The sequence below is a fragment of the Mustela lutreola genome, chromosome 10 (assembly GCF_030435805.1).
Source record: "Mustela lutreola isolate mMusLut2 chromosome 10, mMusLut2.pri, whole genome shotgun sequence".
NCBI lineage: Eukaryota > Metazoa > Chordata > Mammalia > Carnivora > Mustelidae > Mustela > Mustela lutreola.
This window is the reverse complement of record NC_081299.1, coordinates 18,816,413-18,834,728: the sequence shown is the minus strand read 5'-3', so window position 1 is coordinate 18,834,728 and position 18,316 is coordinate 18,816,413. Positions and strand designations below refer to the sequence as shown.

At 43.9% G+C, this 18,316-nt stretch overlaps 1 protein-coding gene across 3 annotated transcripts; it reads right to left on the bottom strand.

Moving 5' to 3' along the window:
• Positions 1–17,996, bottom strand: MTFR1L (mitochondrial fission regulator 1 like). Of its 3 annotated transcripts, none has more exons than XM_059135973.1 (7): positions 17,869–17,996; positions 15,037–15,181; positions 14,452–14,556; positions 11,494–11,603; positions 11,093–11,304; positions 9,495–9,816; positions 1–1,431 (listed from the first exon to the last, which is right to left on the bottom strand). In XM_059135973.1, the coding sequence occupies exons 2-7, from the start codon at positions 15,058–15,060 to the stop codon at positions 1,326–1,328; spliced, it is 879 nt and encodes a 292-aa protein (XP_058991956.1). In that variant the 5' UTR covers positions 15,061–15,181; positions 17,869–17,996; the 3' UTR covers positions 1–1,325. The 3 variants fall into 3 exon arrangements, with proteins under 3 accessions (XP_058991956.1, XP_058991955.1, XP_058991957.1); XM_059135972.1 differs by having other exon boundaries at positions 17,840–17,946; XM_059135974.1 differs by having other exon boundaries at positions 9,495–9,780; positions 17,840–17,946.
• Between the last annotated feature and the right edge of the window lie 320 nt (positions 17,997–18,316).

The window sequence follows — 18,316 nt, the reverse complement described above, 5'->3', positions numbered from 1 at the left end:
TCTAATGGTAACTAAAACATAACCATTTTATTTCTGAAAAAGCAACTTTTAATAGTTATATGTTCTATCATTTTCATGGATCCCATCTCAACACCCATGTTCTAACCAAGATGTTATCCACCAGGTGGCGGTTTCTCATGTCACAGGTGTGCTAGCTACCTTAGGAGGCTTAAACACCCTCTACAGGGCAAGTGTGCAAGTTCTAAGATGGAACTACTTTAAGAGTTTAGGGTCAATCCCTACAGAAGGGGACAAGAGGCTCCCTATGGAAGTTTTCTCCTATATAGACAGGACTTTGTAAAGAAAGAGGGAAAGCCAGGAACCTGTTCATGAAAGTTCACATACCCTTAAAATTAGTAGGAATCCTATACTCATGAGGGATACCAGGTGGTTACAACACAGAGACAAAGAGCACATGCAGTATCTCTCCATATCCTTCATTTAATATCAGGTAGTGCTTCAACCCAAACACACAGGATACATACCATAGAGAAAGGGACCTGAGGGCATCTGAGTCATGCATGGTGTGGTAGGTACAAACCTTGGCCCAGTGCAAAGGAGCAGTCAAGGGCCTGGAAGAAGGATGGTACTGTTTCTCCTTCCCATTTCTCTTTCCTACTGGGCTTAAACTAAAGTCCATGGAAGAGAAAGTGTTTTCAATCAGTGGAACCCATGAGGTCCCAGGGCCTGGGAGGATAAATTTGGTTGTATAGTATTACAAAATATATTTAAGAAAAAAACAACCCAGACCTCCCAGCAGTAGCCCAAGTGTCAGCTGGTCCAGAGGTCCGACCTCTACATCTAAGGACAGGAAAGAGGGAGAATGTGATTGCTGGGCACTGGTGTCCGTTTATGATGGAGCAGCATAAGATTTTCCCTGCCCTGTCAAACATACAAACATTCATAGCCCCTCACCCTCAGCCCTGCTCTGCTGCAAGGAAGCTGCTGAGAGTGACAGCTGGGCACAAAGTGTCTGGGGAGACCAGTTATGGGGTCTAATGCAGTGAAGTAAGCCATTCATTTAGGACCTATTTTCACACAGAGGCAAGGAAAAACCAAATTTCCGTCTCACCCTTTAGACTGAGACATTCCGAACTATACATTTACCTGTAACAAGTGTCTTGGTGCAAAACAGCCCTTAGCTTCTGCTAAGGTTTAAAGCAAAGGAAGCAAGATCCAACTCAACTCTTTCAGTCCAAGCTCTAGCTTTCGGCAAGACTGTTGCAAAAGATTTCTAACTGAGAGGCATAAAAGTCTGTGGTGAGGAAGGCAGCTATTGAAGGAATTCCAGGAGCATGAGACTGAATTTGCAGAGCTGAGTTCTGTCAGTTTCCTTTTCTACTAATATCTTCTTCCTTCAGAGCAAACTTCCTCCTTAGGACCTCAGAGATAAGGACAGCAGGGTCTTCCTCCTTCAATAAACTCCGGTTCCTGGAGATGAAATAACAGCTTATATTTATTAAGTACTTGGTCTTAGGCAGTGTTTTGTGTCTTTGAATACATTATCTCATTTAGTTCTCACAACAGTCTTACAAAAAGAAGTCTTTTCAGATGAGGAAACTGAAACAGAAGGGTTCTAGAATCTGCCCAAAGTCACTAGGCACTCAGCCAGTAAGTAACAATAGCAAATCCAGAGTCGAAACCAAGCTAACTGGTTTCTTAACTAGAATGCTTTACTATTTCCTGAAATGGCTATAAAAATGTGGGCAAAAGTAAATGACTGTCAACTGGTTGGGTTGGCCTATGGTGGCTAAAGCTTCTCCACCCACCTTCTGGTGCTGTCTTTTCTTAGTACCATTTCCCCCGGTTAGCAGGGGAAGTGACTACGGACTTGACTATTCTGACCTTTATTAGTTATGGGGGAAAGGTGTGCTGAAGATTTCCTATAACCCTGCCTGCTCATCAGGGGAACACTGAGATGTTTTTAATTGGAAAGAACACTTAACATGATTTCTACCCTCTTAACAAACTTCTAAGTGTATATAATACATTACTGTCACCTATAGGTATAATTTTTTTTTTAATTAAAAAAAAGTTTTCAATTTCTTTTTTACCTTTGACACCCTTCACCTATTTTTTCCGTCCCTACCCTGAGCCTCTGGCAAGCACCAATCTGTTCTTTGTCTTGGTTTTTTTGTTTTTTGGGTTTTTAATTTTTAATTTATATTCCCATATAAGTGATCATATAGTTTTCTGTCTGGCTTGTTTTGCTTAGCATAATGCCCTCAAGGCATTATATTGTTGCAGATGGTAAGATCCTTATTTCTTTTTCTTTTCCTTTTTTTTTTTTTAAGAGATGGGGGGAAAGGACAGAGGGAAAGGGAAAGAGAGAGACTCAGGCAGGCCCCATACCCAGCACAGAGCCCAATAGGGCTCACAACCCTGAGATCATGACCTGAGCTGAGATCAAGAGTCCTACGCTTAACCCACTGAGCCACCCAGGCACCCCCCACCACCACCGTATTTTTTAGAGAGGGGGAGAGAGAGAGAGGCAAATGGCAAGATTTCAATCTTTTTTTTAAGGCTGAATAATACTCCAATCTGTATATATACCACAATTTCTTTATCCATTCATCCACTGGTGGACACTTAGTTTTTTTCATATCCCAGCTATTGTAAATAATGTTGCAGTGAATATGGGGGTGCATATACATCTTCTCAAGTGGTTTTTTTTTTTAATTAAATAATACCCAGAAGTGGAATTGCTGGATCATTAGGTAGGTTTTGAGGGGGCACTAGGGAGAAGGAGAAAGAGATTCTTAAGCAGGCTTCATGCCCAATTTCAAGACCCTGAAATCATGACCTGAGCTGAAATCATGAGTCAAGAGCTGAGACACTTAACTGACTGAGCCACCCAGGCACCCCCATGTGGTAGTTCTATTTAATTTTCTGCATACTGTTTTCCATAATGTGTGTACCAATTTTTTTTTAAGGTTTTATTTATTTGACAGAGATCACAAGTAGGCAGAGAGGCAGGCAGAGAGAGAGGAAGGGTAGCAGGCTCCCTCCCGAGCAGAGAGACTGATGCGGGGCTCGATCCCAGGACCCCGGGATCATGATCTGAGCCGAAGGCAGAGGCATTAACCCACTGAGCCACCCAGACGCCCCATGTGTACCAATTTACATCCTACCTATAGTTAACAAGGGTTCCCTTTTCTCCACATCCTTGCCAATACTTATCTTTTTGATATAAGTCTAACGGGTGTGAGGTAAAATTTGGGGTTTTGATTTGCATTTCTCTGACAATTAGGGATGCTGAACATCTTTTCATGTGCCCATTGGTCATCTATACGTCTTCTCTGAAAAAATGTCTGTTAGAGTCCTCTGCCCATTTTTTAATCAGACTGTGTTTTTGGTCTTGTCTTTTCCTTTCTTGCTATTGAATTGTATGAGTTCTTTATATATTTTGGATATTAACCCTTATTATATGATTTACAAATATTTTCTCCCATGCAATAGGTTGCCTTTTCATTTTGTTGGTTTCCTTTGCTTTGCAGAAGCTTTTTACTTTGATATAATCCCACTTGTTTATTTTTGCTTTTGTTACTTTTACTTTTAGTGTCTGGTTGAAAATCTACCATTGCCATGACTTGTGTCAAGGAGCTTACTGCTTGTGTTTTCTCCTAGGGGTTTTATGGTTTCAGGCCCAAACATTCAAGTCTTTAGTATATTTTGAATTAATTTTTGCATATGGTATAAAATAGCGGTTGAATTTCATTCACTGGTATGTGGCTGTCCTGCTTCCCCACACTATTTGTGGAAGACTGTCTTTTCCCTATTCCATGTTCCTGGGTCCTGTGTTGTAAATTGACCATATATGTGTGGGTTTATTTCTGGGGTCTGTTCTCCACTGATTTGTTTTTAGGCCAATAACATATTACTTTAATTACTACAGTTTTGTAATAGCGTTTGAAATCAGGGAGCGTGATGCCTTCAGTGTTGTTCTTTCTCAAGACTGCTTTGGCTATTTGGGGTCTTTGGGTTTCCATACAAATTTTAGGATACTTCTAGTTATGTAAAGAATGCCACTGGCGGCTCCAGTGGCGCAATCGGTTAGCGCGCGGTACTTATAAGAATGCCACTGGACTTGTGATAGCAATTGCATTGAATCTGTAGATTGCTTTGGGTAGTATCGATATTTTAACATTATTACAATCCATCAGCAGGAAGCATTTGTTTCCTTTTAAAAAAAAAAAATTTATTTATTTGACAGAGAGAGACATAGCGAGAGAGGGAAAACAAGCAGGGGGAGTGGGAGAGGAAGCAGGGAGCCCAATGAAGGGCTCGATCCCAAGATCCTGGGATCACAACCTGAACTGAAGGCATATGCTCAACGACTTGAGCCACCTAGGCTCCCCATTTGTGTTTCCTTCTTTCCTTGATGTCTTGTAGTTTTCAGTATACAACTCTTTCACCTCCTTGATTAATTTTTATTCTAGGTATTCTGTTATTTTGATGCAATTTTAATTTGGGTTGCTAATTTCTCTGATTGTCATTAGTGTATAGAAACACAACAGATTTTTACTTACTGATTTTGTATCCTGCAACATTACTGAATTTGTTTATTCTAACAATTGAGTTTTTAGGGCTATTAAGGTATTCTATTAGGGTATAATATGTCATCCACAAATAGTGAGTTTTACTTCTTTCTTTCCAATTTGGATGCTTTGTGGTTTTTTGCTTTTTTTTTTTTTTTTTTTTAAAGATTTTATTTATTTGACAGAGAGAGATCACAAGTAGGCAGAGAGGCAGGCAGAGAGAGAGAGAGGAGGAAGCAGGCTCCCTGCTGAGCAGAGAGCCTGATGTGGGACTCGATCCCAGGACCCTGAGATCATGACCTGAGCCGAAGGCAGCGGCTTAACCCACTGAGCCCCCCAGGTGCCCTGCTTTTTTTTTTTTCTTTTCCTTTTGTCTAATTGCTCAGGCTAGGACTTCCAATATTATGTTGACTGAAGTGGTAAATGGGCATCTTTTTCTTATTCTTCATCCTAGAGGAAAAGCTTTCAGCTTTTACTGCTGAGTGTTATGTTAGCTGTGGGTTTGTCATATCTGGCCTTTTTTATTATGTTGAGGTATGTTCTTTCTATACTTGCTTTGTTGAAAAAAAAATTTTTTTTTTAAATTTTATTTATTTGACAGACAGAGAGACAGTGTGAAAGGGAACATAAGCAGGGTAAGTGGGAAAGGGAGAAGCAGTCTTCCTGCTAAGCAGGGAGCCCGATGTGGGGCTCGATCCCAGGACCCTGGGACCATGACCTAAGCCAAACACAGATGCTTAACAACTGAGCCACCCAGGTGTGAAGGTTTTTATCACAAATGGATGTTTTATTTTCCTGAATATTTTCTGCATCTACTGAGATGAATATATGGCTCTTATCCTTTATTAATGTGGTGTATCATATCCATTTGCAGATGTTGGGACTATCCTTGCATTCCTTGAATAAACCCCACTTGATCATGGTGTATGATCCTTTTAAGGTGTTGTTGAATTCAGTCTGCTAATATTTTGTTGAGGATTTTTGCATGTATGTTCATCAGGGATATTGGCCTAGAATTTTATTTTCTGCTAGTGTCACTGTATGGTTTTGGTGTGAGGATGTTGGCCTTGTAAAATGAGTTTGAAAAAGTTCCCTCATCTTCTCTTTTTTGGACGAGTTTGAGAAATACTGGCTTTTGGAAGAGTTTGGGAAGTACTGGTATTCTTTGAATGTTCGGTAGAATTCACCCAGTGAAGCCATCTATATGGTCCTAGATTTTTGTTCATTCATTGGGAGGTTTTTGATTACTGATTTAATCTCCCTACTATAAGTAATTAGTCTGTTTAGATTTTATATTTCTTTACGATTTAGTCTTGGTAGATTGTATGTTTCTAGGAATTTATCCATTTCTTTTAAGTTGTCCATTTGTTGGCGTATAATTTTCACATTAGTCTCTTATCCTATGGTATCTGTGGTACTATAGTATGTCATTTCTGATTTTGGATCATCCCCCCTCCGCTTTTTTTTTGGTGATTCTAACTAGAGGTTTGTCAATTTTGTTTACCTTTTCAAAGACCCATCAATTACTTTCATCTTTTCTATTGCTTTTTATTTTTTATTTCATTTATTTCTTCTCTAATCCATGTTACTGCCTTCCTTCTACTAACTTAGGGATTCATTTGCTCTTTTTTTTCCTGGTTCCTTAAGGTATAAAGTTGTGTTATTTGGGAATTTTTGTTTCTTGAAGTAGGCATTCACTGCTGTGAACTTCCCTCTTAGAATTGCTTTTGCTGTATCTCCTAAATTTTGGTATATTTCCATTTTGTTTGTGTCAAGGTATTTTTTTCTTTTGGTTTCCCCACCCCCTACCCAGTTGTTCAGTAGATGTTGTTTAATCTCTACATATTTGTGAATTTTCCAGTTTTGTGTAACTGATTTTTAGTTTCATATCACTGTAGGTGGAAAAGATGCTTGATATTTCAGTCTTCTTAAATTTATTTGGACTTGTTTTGTGGCCTACCATATGATCTATCCTAGAAAATGTTCCATGTGCACTTGAGAATGTGTATTCTCTTTGTTTTGGAAGGAATGTTTTATACATATTTGTTAACTCTACCCAGTCTAACATGTCATTTAAGGCCAGTGTTATTTTCTGTCTGGATGATCTATTCATTGATATTAGTGGGGTACTAAAGCCCCCCGCTATTAATGTATGGTGGTTTCTCCCTTCATGTCTGTTAATATTTGCTTTATAGATTCATAAGTATTTACAAATCTTATATCATCTCTTGTTGGATTGGCCCTTTTAGCATTATATAATGCTATCTTGTTATAGTCTTTGTTTTCAAGTTAACTTTTTCTGATAAAAGTATAGACACCCCAGCTTGCTTTTTGTTTCTATTTATACGGAGTATCTTTTTCTATCCCTTCACTTTGTTTTTACATCTAAGAGAGTCTCTTGTAGGCAGCATATAGGTTTTGTTTTTTAATTCATTTAGCCACTCTTGTCTTTTGATCAGAGTATTTAGTCCATTTATATTAAAGTAGAATTACTGGTAAGTATCTTATTGCCATTTCATTAGTTGTTTTCTGGCTATTTCTGTAGTTCTCTGTTCCTTTCTTTTGCTCTCTTCCTTTGTGGTTTAATGACATTCTCTAGTGGTACCTTATATTCCTTCTTATGTTTTGTGTATTTACTGTAGGGTTTTGTTTTGTGGTTAAGATTAGCTTTTAAGTATAACAACTTGTATCTGTTAATCTATTTTAAGATGAAATAGTTGCCAATTTAAGATTAATCACATTCTAAAGCTCATTTTTACCCCCGTGTTTTTGATGTCACATTTTGTTTCTTTTTAACTTGTGTATCCCTTAATTATTGTAATCAGTTATTTTTACTACTTTTGTCTTTTTAACCTTAACAATAAGTGATGAAGCCACTATTTATTATTTATCTTTCCAGTGAGATTTACTGTTTGTTATGTGTTCCTGTTACTGACTAGTGCTCTTTTCAGCTTAAAAAGAGGTCATTTTAACATTTCTGGTAAAGCTGATTTAGTGGTGATAAATTCCTTTGTAATTTTCCATCTGGAAAACTCTCTCTTTAGTTCTGAGTAACTTTGCTAGATAAGAAGTTTTCTTCTTTCAGCATCTTGAATATATTATGTTACTCCCTTCTGGCCTGCAAAGTATCTGTTGAAAAACATGCTGACAGGGGTGCCTGGGTGGCTCAGTGGGTTAAAGCCTCCGCCTTTGGCTCGGGTCATGATCCCAGAGTCCTGGGATCGAGCCCCACATCGGGCTCTCTGCTCGGTGGGGAGCCTGCTTCCTCCTCTCCCTCTCTCTCTCTCTGCCTTTCTGCCTACTTGTGATCTCTGTCAAATAAATAAAAATCTTTAAAAAAAAAAAAAAAAAGGAAGAAAGAATGAAAAACATGCTGACAGTCTTATGGGGGTTCCCTTTTACATATGTTATTTTTCACTTGCTCCTTTTAGTTTAGGATCTCTTTGGGTTTGTCTTATTTGCAACTCTCTGGGCCTCATGGATCTGGATGTCTGTTTGCTTCCCCACATTAGGGATATTTTCAACCATTCTATTTTCTTGAGAAAAGATTTATTTATTTAAGAGTGAGAGAAAGTGCAAGCACAAGTTGGGGGAGGGACAGAGGGAAAAGCAGCAAGGCTCAATCCTAGGACCCTGGGATCATGACATGAGCCAAAGGCAGACACTTAACTAAGTCACCCAGGTGCCTCTCAGCCCATTCTACTTTCAAATAAGATTTCTGTACCTTTCTCTTATTTTGGGAGCCCTATAATGAGTACATTAGTCCATTTGATGTTGTCCTATAAGTTCCTTAAGCTATCTTTACTTTTGGGGGGGGGGGTTCCATTTTTTCTACTTGCTGCTCTGTTTGGGGGAGTTCTACTGCTTTGTGTTTGAGTTTACTTATCCTTTCTTCTATTTCACTAGAGGGGTTCAGGGCAAATAGATGAACTTTGTAGTTCGGTTAATTGGGTTCATCAGCTCCGTGACTTCTATTTAGTACTTCGGTGTATTTTCCATCTCTTTTTTGAAGTTCTTTGTTCATCCATTCTTCCTGGTTTGGTGAGCATCTTTATGACCTTTACTTTGAATTATCTTTATCAGGCAGATTACTTATCTGTTATTAAGATTTTTTTCCAGAGGTTTTTATGAGAGATCTAGAATTCGTAGTAAAACGTTCACATCACAAGGGAATCATGGGAACAAAACTAACTCCAGATTGGGATAGGTTTGAGTCATCTAATAAATACATCAAAAAAGAGTGTCCTAGATATCTGGAAAATAGGTGCTTTAAATTCTAGTGATTGATAAGATCAATCTGTCACATTTCTGAATCTCTGCTGTTGGTGCTACTTTCTCATTTTTAGTCATCAACCCAGCTCTTTCCATTAACAAAGGAGAAAAGATCCCCAGACGTAAGGCTCCACTCCTTGGTGGGTTCTGCTTTAGTAAGTTTAAGGTGTATTTATAACAAATCTTAGCAATTCTGCTAAACAGCCAGGTTTAGAGTCTTAAATATGTCTGGATCTGGAGAGTTGGTTTGCATAAGGGACCACTGTATTTTAAAGCAAACACCCCAACTTTATGAAATTCTCCATCAAAAAAAGTATCATTTTGAGATGCTAAAATAATTATCATGTAACCCCATTTTGAAGGGTGGCACATGGGGATACTTGTCACTAGCAGTTTAAGAACTGAAGTGGTAAAGCAACCCCCCGACTTTGCCCCAGAACAAAAGTTAAATTAGATGAGGCTTCTTGTAAAACTTCTACTGATGATTGGCTGAGATCACACCAACCAAATGTAAAATATTCTTTTCTCAAATTGGAGCCCCAGGTGTGATTAAGCAGGCAAGCTTTGTGAATGAAGTAGTTCATAACTACTACTGAGGACTTTGTAAATTCTTTCTATAAGATCACTGGCCACAAGTGACCTAAACAGTGAACACACTACCAGACCTCCTTATCACATACTTACAGATCTTGGCTCTGTTTCATCCGGTGAAAGTCCTTTAGGATCCCCATCATATCTGCAAAGCTGCTGGCCTTGGACAGAGAGACACAGTCATCCTCTTCAGACGAGCTGCAGGTAGCTTTGTGTTCTGGTTTGCAACATTCAGGGCTGGCAGAACAAAGCAGGGGGACTGATGGAAGCTCAGGGACCTCTACCTCGGTCTCCTCGGTGATGTCACTAATGACAAAGGAAGTTGTAGAGTGGAATGAGGATCCAAAACAAGGTAAGGGAGAAGAGACATTTGAACTTCCTGGAGATAAGAAATCTGGCGTTAATGAAGCCGAAGCTGAAAGAGAAAACAATAGGCATGGATGGACATTGGGACTAGAATACAGCAGTAATACCTTCTCCCCACAAGCAGTGCCTATCAGACATTTATTTCCTGGGCTTGACGTCACATTCTGGGAGAGCCCAGGATGCTATCTGTAAGCTAGTGGAGGATTCCTCCATTACCCTCCCCTCTCAGGATCTAAAAATGGGAAAGCACTGAGCACGTCCAGTGTTTTGGGAGTGTGGAAAAACCCACCACATAAAGGCTTAGTCTTCTAAAAGCTCCATTCTGCAGGAGCCTTTGGACAGCCCTATGTCTACCAAAGCAACAGTGACAGAACCAAGGTCAGAATGTTTCCTTTTCTCTAATTGGCCTAGTGCTTCTGTGTTCCTATCTGTGACTAGAAGAAACTGCAAAAATAAAATAGTGATAGTCCTCCTAGTTTTTCAAATCTTGAAAGAATTTCCAAAACAAAAAATTCTTAGTTTCATTTTTCAGGATGACAAAAATGCAGCCAATACATAAATGGAAAATTCAAGTGCAATGCTTCTATTAAACTGCCATATAAGTGAATTAAATATATAAGAACTGCAAACACCACCATGATTTTCATGTGTTCTACCAAGAGGTAAGATTTGGGAGCTATGACTTTAAGTTGACAAGAAGCAAAAAAATGAGAATGTATAGAAGGAACAGGATGGGCAGCTTGGGAAAGAGCCAATGTTCCTGTTTCATGTACTGGTTCAAGGCAGACTCCCATCTATTTCTAGTGGTGGTTCAAGGCAGACTCCCATCTATTTCTAGTGGTGGTTCTGCCTTAACTGCAGACAGACAGGTAGAAGGATGGAGAGGCAGTCTCTGGGAGAACAAGGAAAGGGAAGATATGTAGATAGGAAAACAGCTTAAAGGGATCTCTCTCTCTTAATGGGGGGGGTCCTTATTTCTCACTGAAAAGGGAAGCTGCTTAAGACTCACGTGGAAGATGTAATCTTAAAGACACCTGATAGAGAGTATTGGTTTTTGTAGCCAAGGGAGGGAATCTGCAGGGGCGGGGGGGGTGTTGTCACAGGTTAAGTCAAGATTTTGTTCCTAATCAAACCAGTCAGCCTAAAATGGCTAATGGAAACAATCCAAGGAGTACTATAGGTCAGCGAGTCCTCGGGACAACTGCAGAGCCCCGGGCCTGTCTCCCTGAACCAAGGACCACCATTTTCCTACCCTTCTCCTGTACCAAAAGCCAGGGAGAAAGGAACAGCCTGCTCAATTCTGGCGCTGACTCGGGGGCTCCTACCTGCATCAGCTGCCACTATCTTAGCAATCTGGCTGCGCAGGTGGCTCAGCTCATCCTGCAGCTCTGTGGTGCGGGTTAGGGCTGGCAGGGCTGGCTTCTTCAAGGCCAGAAGCCTCTCCTCGGACCCACGCAGGTTGGGCACTGAGGCATTGCGCTGCATGACAATCAAAGGGCTGGGTTTCCAGGTATGCCTCAGGGGCCGTGTGTCACTTCTGGATCAGGGAAAACAAGTATGTCAGAGACAGCCTGCCACTGCGTTCCTTCTAAAACTTCTGCTCCCAACTCAGCCCACAGCTTTTGTTCCTACTGCCCTCAGCCCTCCATAAGCACTCCCCCTACTGGCTGCCACCTCATGTGAGAAGGAGCTCCCCCTTTCCCAGACCAGCTACTGCCTCAGCTACCTGACCCGGGCATATGTCTCCTCTTCATCTGCAGCAATCCAGGCGATGTCAGCCAGAGTAGGGACTGGGGGTACATCCCTCAGACACAGATCAGAGATGTTAGGCAGGGTCTACAGGGAAGCAAGTCATCAAAAAACATTTGTTGACATCAAGAGACTATCAAAGACTCCAAAACACATGGGAGGGGCACCTAAGTATCAGGAAGGCTTCCTAGAGAGGGAGGAAGACAGTTCCTGGTTGGAAGAAGGACAGAAGAGATTAAAAGTAGTTCAGCACACCTAGACAGAGCTGAGGGTACAGGGTGGTTTGCAACAGGCAGGAAAGCGAATTAAAAACTTTCATTCTAAGACCAATAATAAGCTACTGGAAGATTTTAAGTAAGAATCAGATTTTGAAAGATTACTCTGGTTGCTGTGTGGAACCTGCATAAGAGTGAAGGTATCAGTTGTGAGGCTGTTATATGTTCCAAGCAAAACATGGTGGCCTACAGCAGGATTGGGGCCTCTTTTTACATATAAAGTTTTATTGGAAAGTTACACCCATTCATTTCTATATCGTCTGTGGTATTTTTTAAGCTGCAGCTGCAGAAGTGAGTAGTTTTAACAGCAGTTATGGCCCCCACACAAAACATTTACTATCTGGACTCTTAAAAACATTTGCTGACCCCTGGTTGGAATAAAGATGTCTTCAGTGGGACTGGTAAGAGTTACCTTTCAACAGAGATGGCCACTAAGAGCACCTTGTTTTCTCCAGCTATGAAAATACAGGTACAAGGACATCAACGCATAGTTTCTTGGGCTAGCTCTTTACAACTCCTCCATAGCTAATTGGGATCTACACTGTTACAGCAACGCTGTTTTAAGCAAACTTCATCATTTTATTATTTGGATTTAAGTAAAAAGATGATTAATTATATCAAAAGAATAAGAGGATTCCTTAAAGTAGCCTCTCAACCCAGATAACAAAACAACCAGGCAACAAACAAGGCTGAGTGACTTTCTGTTAAATGAAAGATCAGGAGGATTCAATCATGCTATGATTGTAATAAAGTAAAAAAACAAAAACAAAAAACACCCACATGCATTTAGAAAAAGATGGAAAGTAACTATACCAAAATATTAACATGCACCTGGGTGGCTCAGTTGGCAACTGAGTTGGCAACTCAGTTAAGCAACTGCCTTCAGTGCAGGTCATGATCCTGAAGTCCCAGGATCAAGTCCCACATTGGGCTCCCTGCTCAGTGGGGAATCTGCTTCTGCCTCCGACTTCTCCCCTCTCATGCTCTTTCTCTCAAATAAATAAAATATTTTAAAAATTCTTAACTATTTTGTGTGATGAGTACATGATTATATATGACTTCCTATTTTTCACTTTTCATAATTTAGTATTTTTATATGGGTTAATTTAAAAAAAAAAATCTGCAAGATTGCCTTAAATAATTAAGGTAATTAATTTTCAACAGAAATCCAGGGACAATTTCTCAAAAACCCATCTACACATGAGTTAAATTCAGATGTTTCTGCTATAGACAGGTAGGTAGATCAAAAGTTAATAGCTTTTAGACAGGGAACCTGAGTCTCAAAGGAGCAATGTGATGCTCCAGGGTTACACAGGAAAGGACTTCCACTGACCCAGAAGTTAACTGCTAAAATGGGTCATTTAGGGGAAGCCTCCATTTGTTTTCCTTTTCAGAATGCTGCTCCCCTATAGAAAATTAAATGAGTTAACACATATAAGGGATTTAGCACAGTGCCTGGCACACAGTATGTGCTCAGTAAGCGTTAGCTAGCATTACTAATACTATTCATGCATACTCCTGCCCTTACTGTCCCTGCCCAGCAGCATCTGGCCAGAGGACTGAACAGGTGATGGCCAAGCGTGGGGGCAACATCCATCGAGTCCCTCACACTTCTAGCTGTGCTTCCCTTTGTTTCTGATGCTTGAGGCAGCAAGGACCACATCCCGCCATGCCCTTTAGGCAAATTCTAGATAACTGGCAATCTGGGTCACAGCATAGCCACCCCATACCACATACTTCCAACCCCATTCCTGATTCTGATACCAGCCCTGACACCATTTCTGACTCCAGGATGAGTTTCTATGATTTCACAGCTCAGCATCTGATATACTCCGCCTCCTCCATTTGTTTCCACTGGGCCCATGTTTTTTCAGGCATATATTTCTGTTTCCTCTGTGTAGGCAGAAAGCTGGTACTTCTCTTGCGTCCCAGTTCCCCAAACACATCTTAAGCATCTAGCCTGCAGCTGGTTCTTAATGACTAGTTCTTAGAAGGAGGTAGCTGGGACTAATAACTGCTACTTAGCTTTCCACTGCAGAAGTGGGTGGAGGGCTCAGACATGCGCCAGCAAGAATCTGCTGTGAGTGGGTGCTAATGGCCCTAGACACAGAGATAAGCCTTAAGTGCTCTGGTAAAGGAGTGGCTAGACTGAGCCAGAAAGAAAAGGATGGGGAGTAATGGCCTCAGGGATACATAAAAATAGGTGGCTAAGCAGTCAAGTCTTGGGGCTGGTAAGAAAAGAGAGTCTGACTCAGTCACACTGCACTCAGTGTCCCACGGAGAGACCTGCCAGGGTTGCAGGCAAACACCTCAGGGCAGAGACATGGCTACTCTGGGAATGTGGCTTGGCAAGGGCCTTTGGCCTACGCTGATGAACTGGATTGCAGGAGCCTGATGAAATCTTAGTCACTTAGTGGCACCAAAGATGTAAGATTTTTATGAACAGACTGGAAGTCTGTTGTGGTCAGAGTTTTGTGTGCAATCAGGAAGGCACAGTGACCAGTATCCATTATATGCACTTAATAAATATTTCCTGACAAAATGAAAAAGTAATCAGGAAAGCCACCTGCCTTAGCAGCACCAAACTGTGGGGCACAGAGCAGCACCATTCTCCCATAGCCTCTGAGCCTCTACTTACCCTGCCCTTTCAGTACACTTACCTCGAAGGATGCCCGGGGACATGGCTTCAGGGGCAGGTTGGTCCCAATTCTTCTCACTACACTGCGAGCAGCCCCATGTGGCTTGTTTTGCCAGATTGGGATGGTCTAAAGGAGAGAGATGAGTCTCAGAGAGTCAGGTCCAACTACTGTTCCATTCTACCCCTTCCCTTTTAGAAGGGAGACTGAAATCCCCAATCCCAGGGACAGGGCACTGTGTATGAGTTAAGTCTCAGTATAAGTGAGGGCAGGTTCCCCAGTTGTCAGCCATTTAAGGGAACATCTGCTGCTGTTGAGGCATGGTAAAAGGATCCAGTGAAGGTGAGAGGAATTAGTTGAGTGTAGGAATCATAGAGGTTTCCCTCCCTTCCCTCCACCCAGAAAGGCAGAAACACATTGACTTCTTAACTGCCCCCAAGACCACACTCAGTTTTGCCTGTTGGGAGCAGGCGGTGGGGGTATGTGGAAGAGTCGCCTCCAGGGGAAAGGAAGAATTAACTGGAGAGTCTCAGAATTTCCTACAGAATTTCAGGAGACCCAGTGCTCAACCCTTCCCTACCACAGCCCTGCCCTGGGAATGCCCCTTACCACATTGGCTTCCATCCCGGACATTTCAACCAGCTCCTGCACTTGAAGGACAAGGCAGCCACAGGGCAGCTCTGGGGGCTTGGGGAGGCTGGAGGCGTGATTTCTTCATATCAGGCCATCTTTAAGGAACACCAGATTTCCCTTCCTGTGAAACAACCCCCACAGTGGAGACTCAATGGCCACCACACAAGCCCCACAAAAACCAGGTCCTTGCAGAGCCATGACCAACACCAAGGTTTCTCTGATGTTTCACAGGGAAGAAAAACAACCCAAGAGGCTGCCCTCCCCGAAGAGTGGCTCCAAATCCAGACCCTTGAAGGTTCTGTCCCAGACCTGTGGCATGAGCTTGGCCAATGCTGGGATCTTCCGGATCCCTTGGGTTTCCTGAGGCATTACTTACAGAGATATAAACAGAACTTTCTCGGTAGTTTAAAAGCCAAACTGTAGGTACCGCTCAAACCCAGCATTCATTCTTGAAGATAGGGTGTAAAAGCCCCAGCATGTGCCACGAAGCCTAGCACTGCTGAGTCTTGGCAAGGGGGAGAGGTAAAGTAGACAAAAGAAGAATAAAACACCAGCTCTTGTCAGTCTCCATCTACTGGGCTACAGGGAAGAGAGCTAACAATTTTCATCCTGTTTAGCCATCTACTGGTCTTGTAGCCTTATGAAAAGTCCCATAACTTTTCTGAATGTTGGTTTTTTCCATATGTAAAAAGAGTACAAGAGCAGCCATCCTAGATTACCTTAAAGATCAATCAGTGAAATAGGGTAAGATTTTAAAGTGCTTAATTAACTGTTACAACACAACACAGATGGATGGAATCACTCCTGATTGTATTCTTCGCAGCTGCTCTGACATGGTGAGCAGATGCAATCAATGAACTCACTCCCTTGTTCATCAAACATAATAATACCTTCTCTGTGGCAGGCCCTGTGCTGGGCACTGCAGGGGCTACGGAAAGGGTAGGACACATTCGTGCTCTCAAGGAACACACAATATGAAGAGCTATTAAGACTTGAATACCCAAGTCTAGCAAACGCTGAATATCACTCTTAAGAAAGGTACACTGAGCAGGTGGCCAGGTGAATGCAGGCCCCTGACCCCAAAGCCTCATGGTGAGTTCAGAGAGGGTAGGAAGGGATGAAAAACAGCAACAAAAGCACAGGTCCAGGACAGGACAGCGAGAGAGGCGTAAAGAATAGCACAGGTATACTGGGGGTCAAGTCATGAGGGCTGGGAATGCTCAGGGAAGTCACTGGGGAACAAAGGACAGGCTCTGAGCAGGGGATGGGCTGAAATCTCCCTTGCAGGATTTCTCCTTCACCTGTGGGAGAGGAGTAGTCACTCACATTACAATACAAATGCGGAAAGGAAGCTGGAGAGAGGAAGTGTCTTAAGGTTACTCAGTGGCCATGCCAGTAGAAAGCACTTCAAGTCTGATCCAGATTCTGCTGCCTTCTGCATGGGCTCAGCTCCATGCAGTTCAAGCCTTTTATCAGAATTCCTCTGTGTGCCAGGCTCTGTGCTAAATATCACCGCCTGCCACGAGTTTCACACAACAGTGCTTCCCTGTGTTTCTCACTCTAGACATTACAACCACTTCCTCTCCAAACTTACCTCCAAAGACTCAGGCCTAACGCAACAGCCAGAGGGATCTTTCTAGGACACATTGCTCCTATGTTTAACCCCACTCCCCACCCCGCCCCACTAGAGCCAACATCTAGACGGGATGGCCTGCAGGGTCCTCCACAATCAGGCCCAACCTAACTAGACCAAACTCCAAGGCCTACAACTGGGCCCCTATACACTTGACAGCCACACCTCCCATGTTCCCCTTGCCCTTCAGCCATGCTGACCACCTCTCAGCTCCTCTCCACAGATCCAATCTGCCAGAAACACCAGCATCTTCTTCACCAAGCTCATTCTTCAGAGCTCAAGCATCACCTCCCCTCCCCCAGCACCCCACGTTTCCTTCCCAGTTCTCTCAGTAGTAATTAGAGCCCGCGTAATCAGCTGTCTGTCGCAGGGCAGGAGCTTCCCCAGGCACAGCACAGTGCCTGCCTAGTCCCCAGTGAGCACGTCAACGTTCGCTCACGAACGAAGGAGAACTCTGGCTTAGCCTTCACCTCCCTCCCCGCCCCAAGTGCCATACGCTAGATGACTTCCCCCAGTTCGCTGGCAACGCAGGTTGGTTCTCAGCACCCCTACGTTCCCACGACCCCTTTCCAGGCCGCTGTCATGGCTTGTTCACACACGCTCTCCCGCATTAGACTTGGGGCTCCCCCGGGGCAGGGTTTGCTCTCATCACCCCGGCACCAAGCACACCACCGAGGTCGCCGCACTCGGTAGAACTTGGCAAGGGACAGTCCGCGTGAGCCCCAAGCGGCTGCACGGGGGGACCCGCCTCCCCTCCCCCGTAACGGTCCGACCCCAAAGGGCCAAGGTCGGCCAAGTTCTCGCCGCCGGCCCTGGTGGCCCTCGGACCCACGGGCCCGGGTCCGGGTCCGGGTCCCGAAGAAGCGAAGAGGCCGAAGTGGCCTGGCTGGCCGAGGAGCGCAGCCGAAACGATAAGCTTCTGCTGTAGCACAGCCACCGAAGCTGGGTGACTCGGGCGAGCAACTACCCCCAGGGCAGAGTCCTCCCACCCTCAGCCGAGCGAGGCGGACAACACGGGCTCCCGCGAGAACTGGCGCGGGAAGAGGAGCCGCGGGCTCCACACAGCCCCTGGCACTAGGCCGCGTCGACAGTCGGGCTGGGAGACCGCGCTCCCGCCTCCGGAGCGGCACTCGGACCTAGTCTCACCTCAGACTCCGGCTCCGGGACTCACTCACCTCACGGCCCCTCCTACCTCAGCGGGCCGCCCAGCCTCAGCCGCCCTCACTTCCGCTGACCCGCCCCCGGAAGCGATCCATCGCGCCTGCGCACCGAGCGGCGAGCCCCGCGCGCCCTCGGAAGGCGGACAGAGGCTTCGGCGGGGGCGGGGCGGGGCGGGGCTGCGGGCGGCCTCACGCGGGAATCCCGAGGAAGGGGACATGCCCACCCCCAAGACCACGCCTGCACTGGCTCAGGCCTTGGGAAAAGTTGACGGCGCTTGGAGATCCCCGCGGCCTAATTGGCCGCTTCCGCCACTGGTCTCCGCCTCCTTGCTCTTCTTCTAGGGTAGTCCTGATCCGACCTCTAGCGGCGGAGGCTTGGCTACATCTCTGCCCGCAGCCGAAATTGTGTGGCGTCTGCTGTCCCTCCGCTTAGGCACACTTGAGAATCCTTTCTCTGGCGTTC

Coding starts and splice junctions, on each gene's coding strand:
- MTFR1L (XM_059135973.1), bottom strand. CDS start 15,060: ATGTCCGGGATGGAAGCCAATGTG. Junction 11,305..11,493: donor GAGACATATGCCCGGGTCAG/GTAGCTGAGGCA, acceptor TCCCTGATCCAG/AAGTGACACACGGCCCCTGA. Junction 1,432..9,494: donor ATGAAACAGAGCCAAGATCT/GTAAGTATGTGA, acceptor TTTCATCTCCAG/GAACCGGAGTTTATTGAAGG.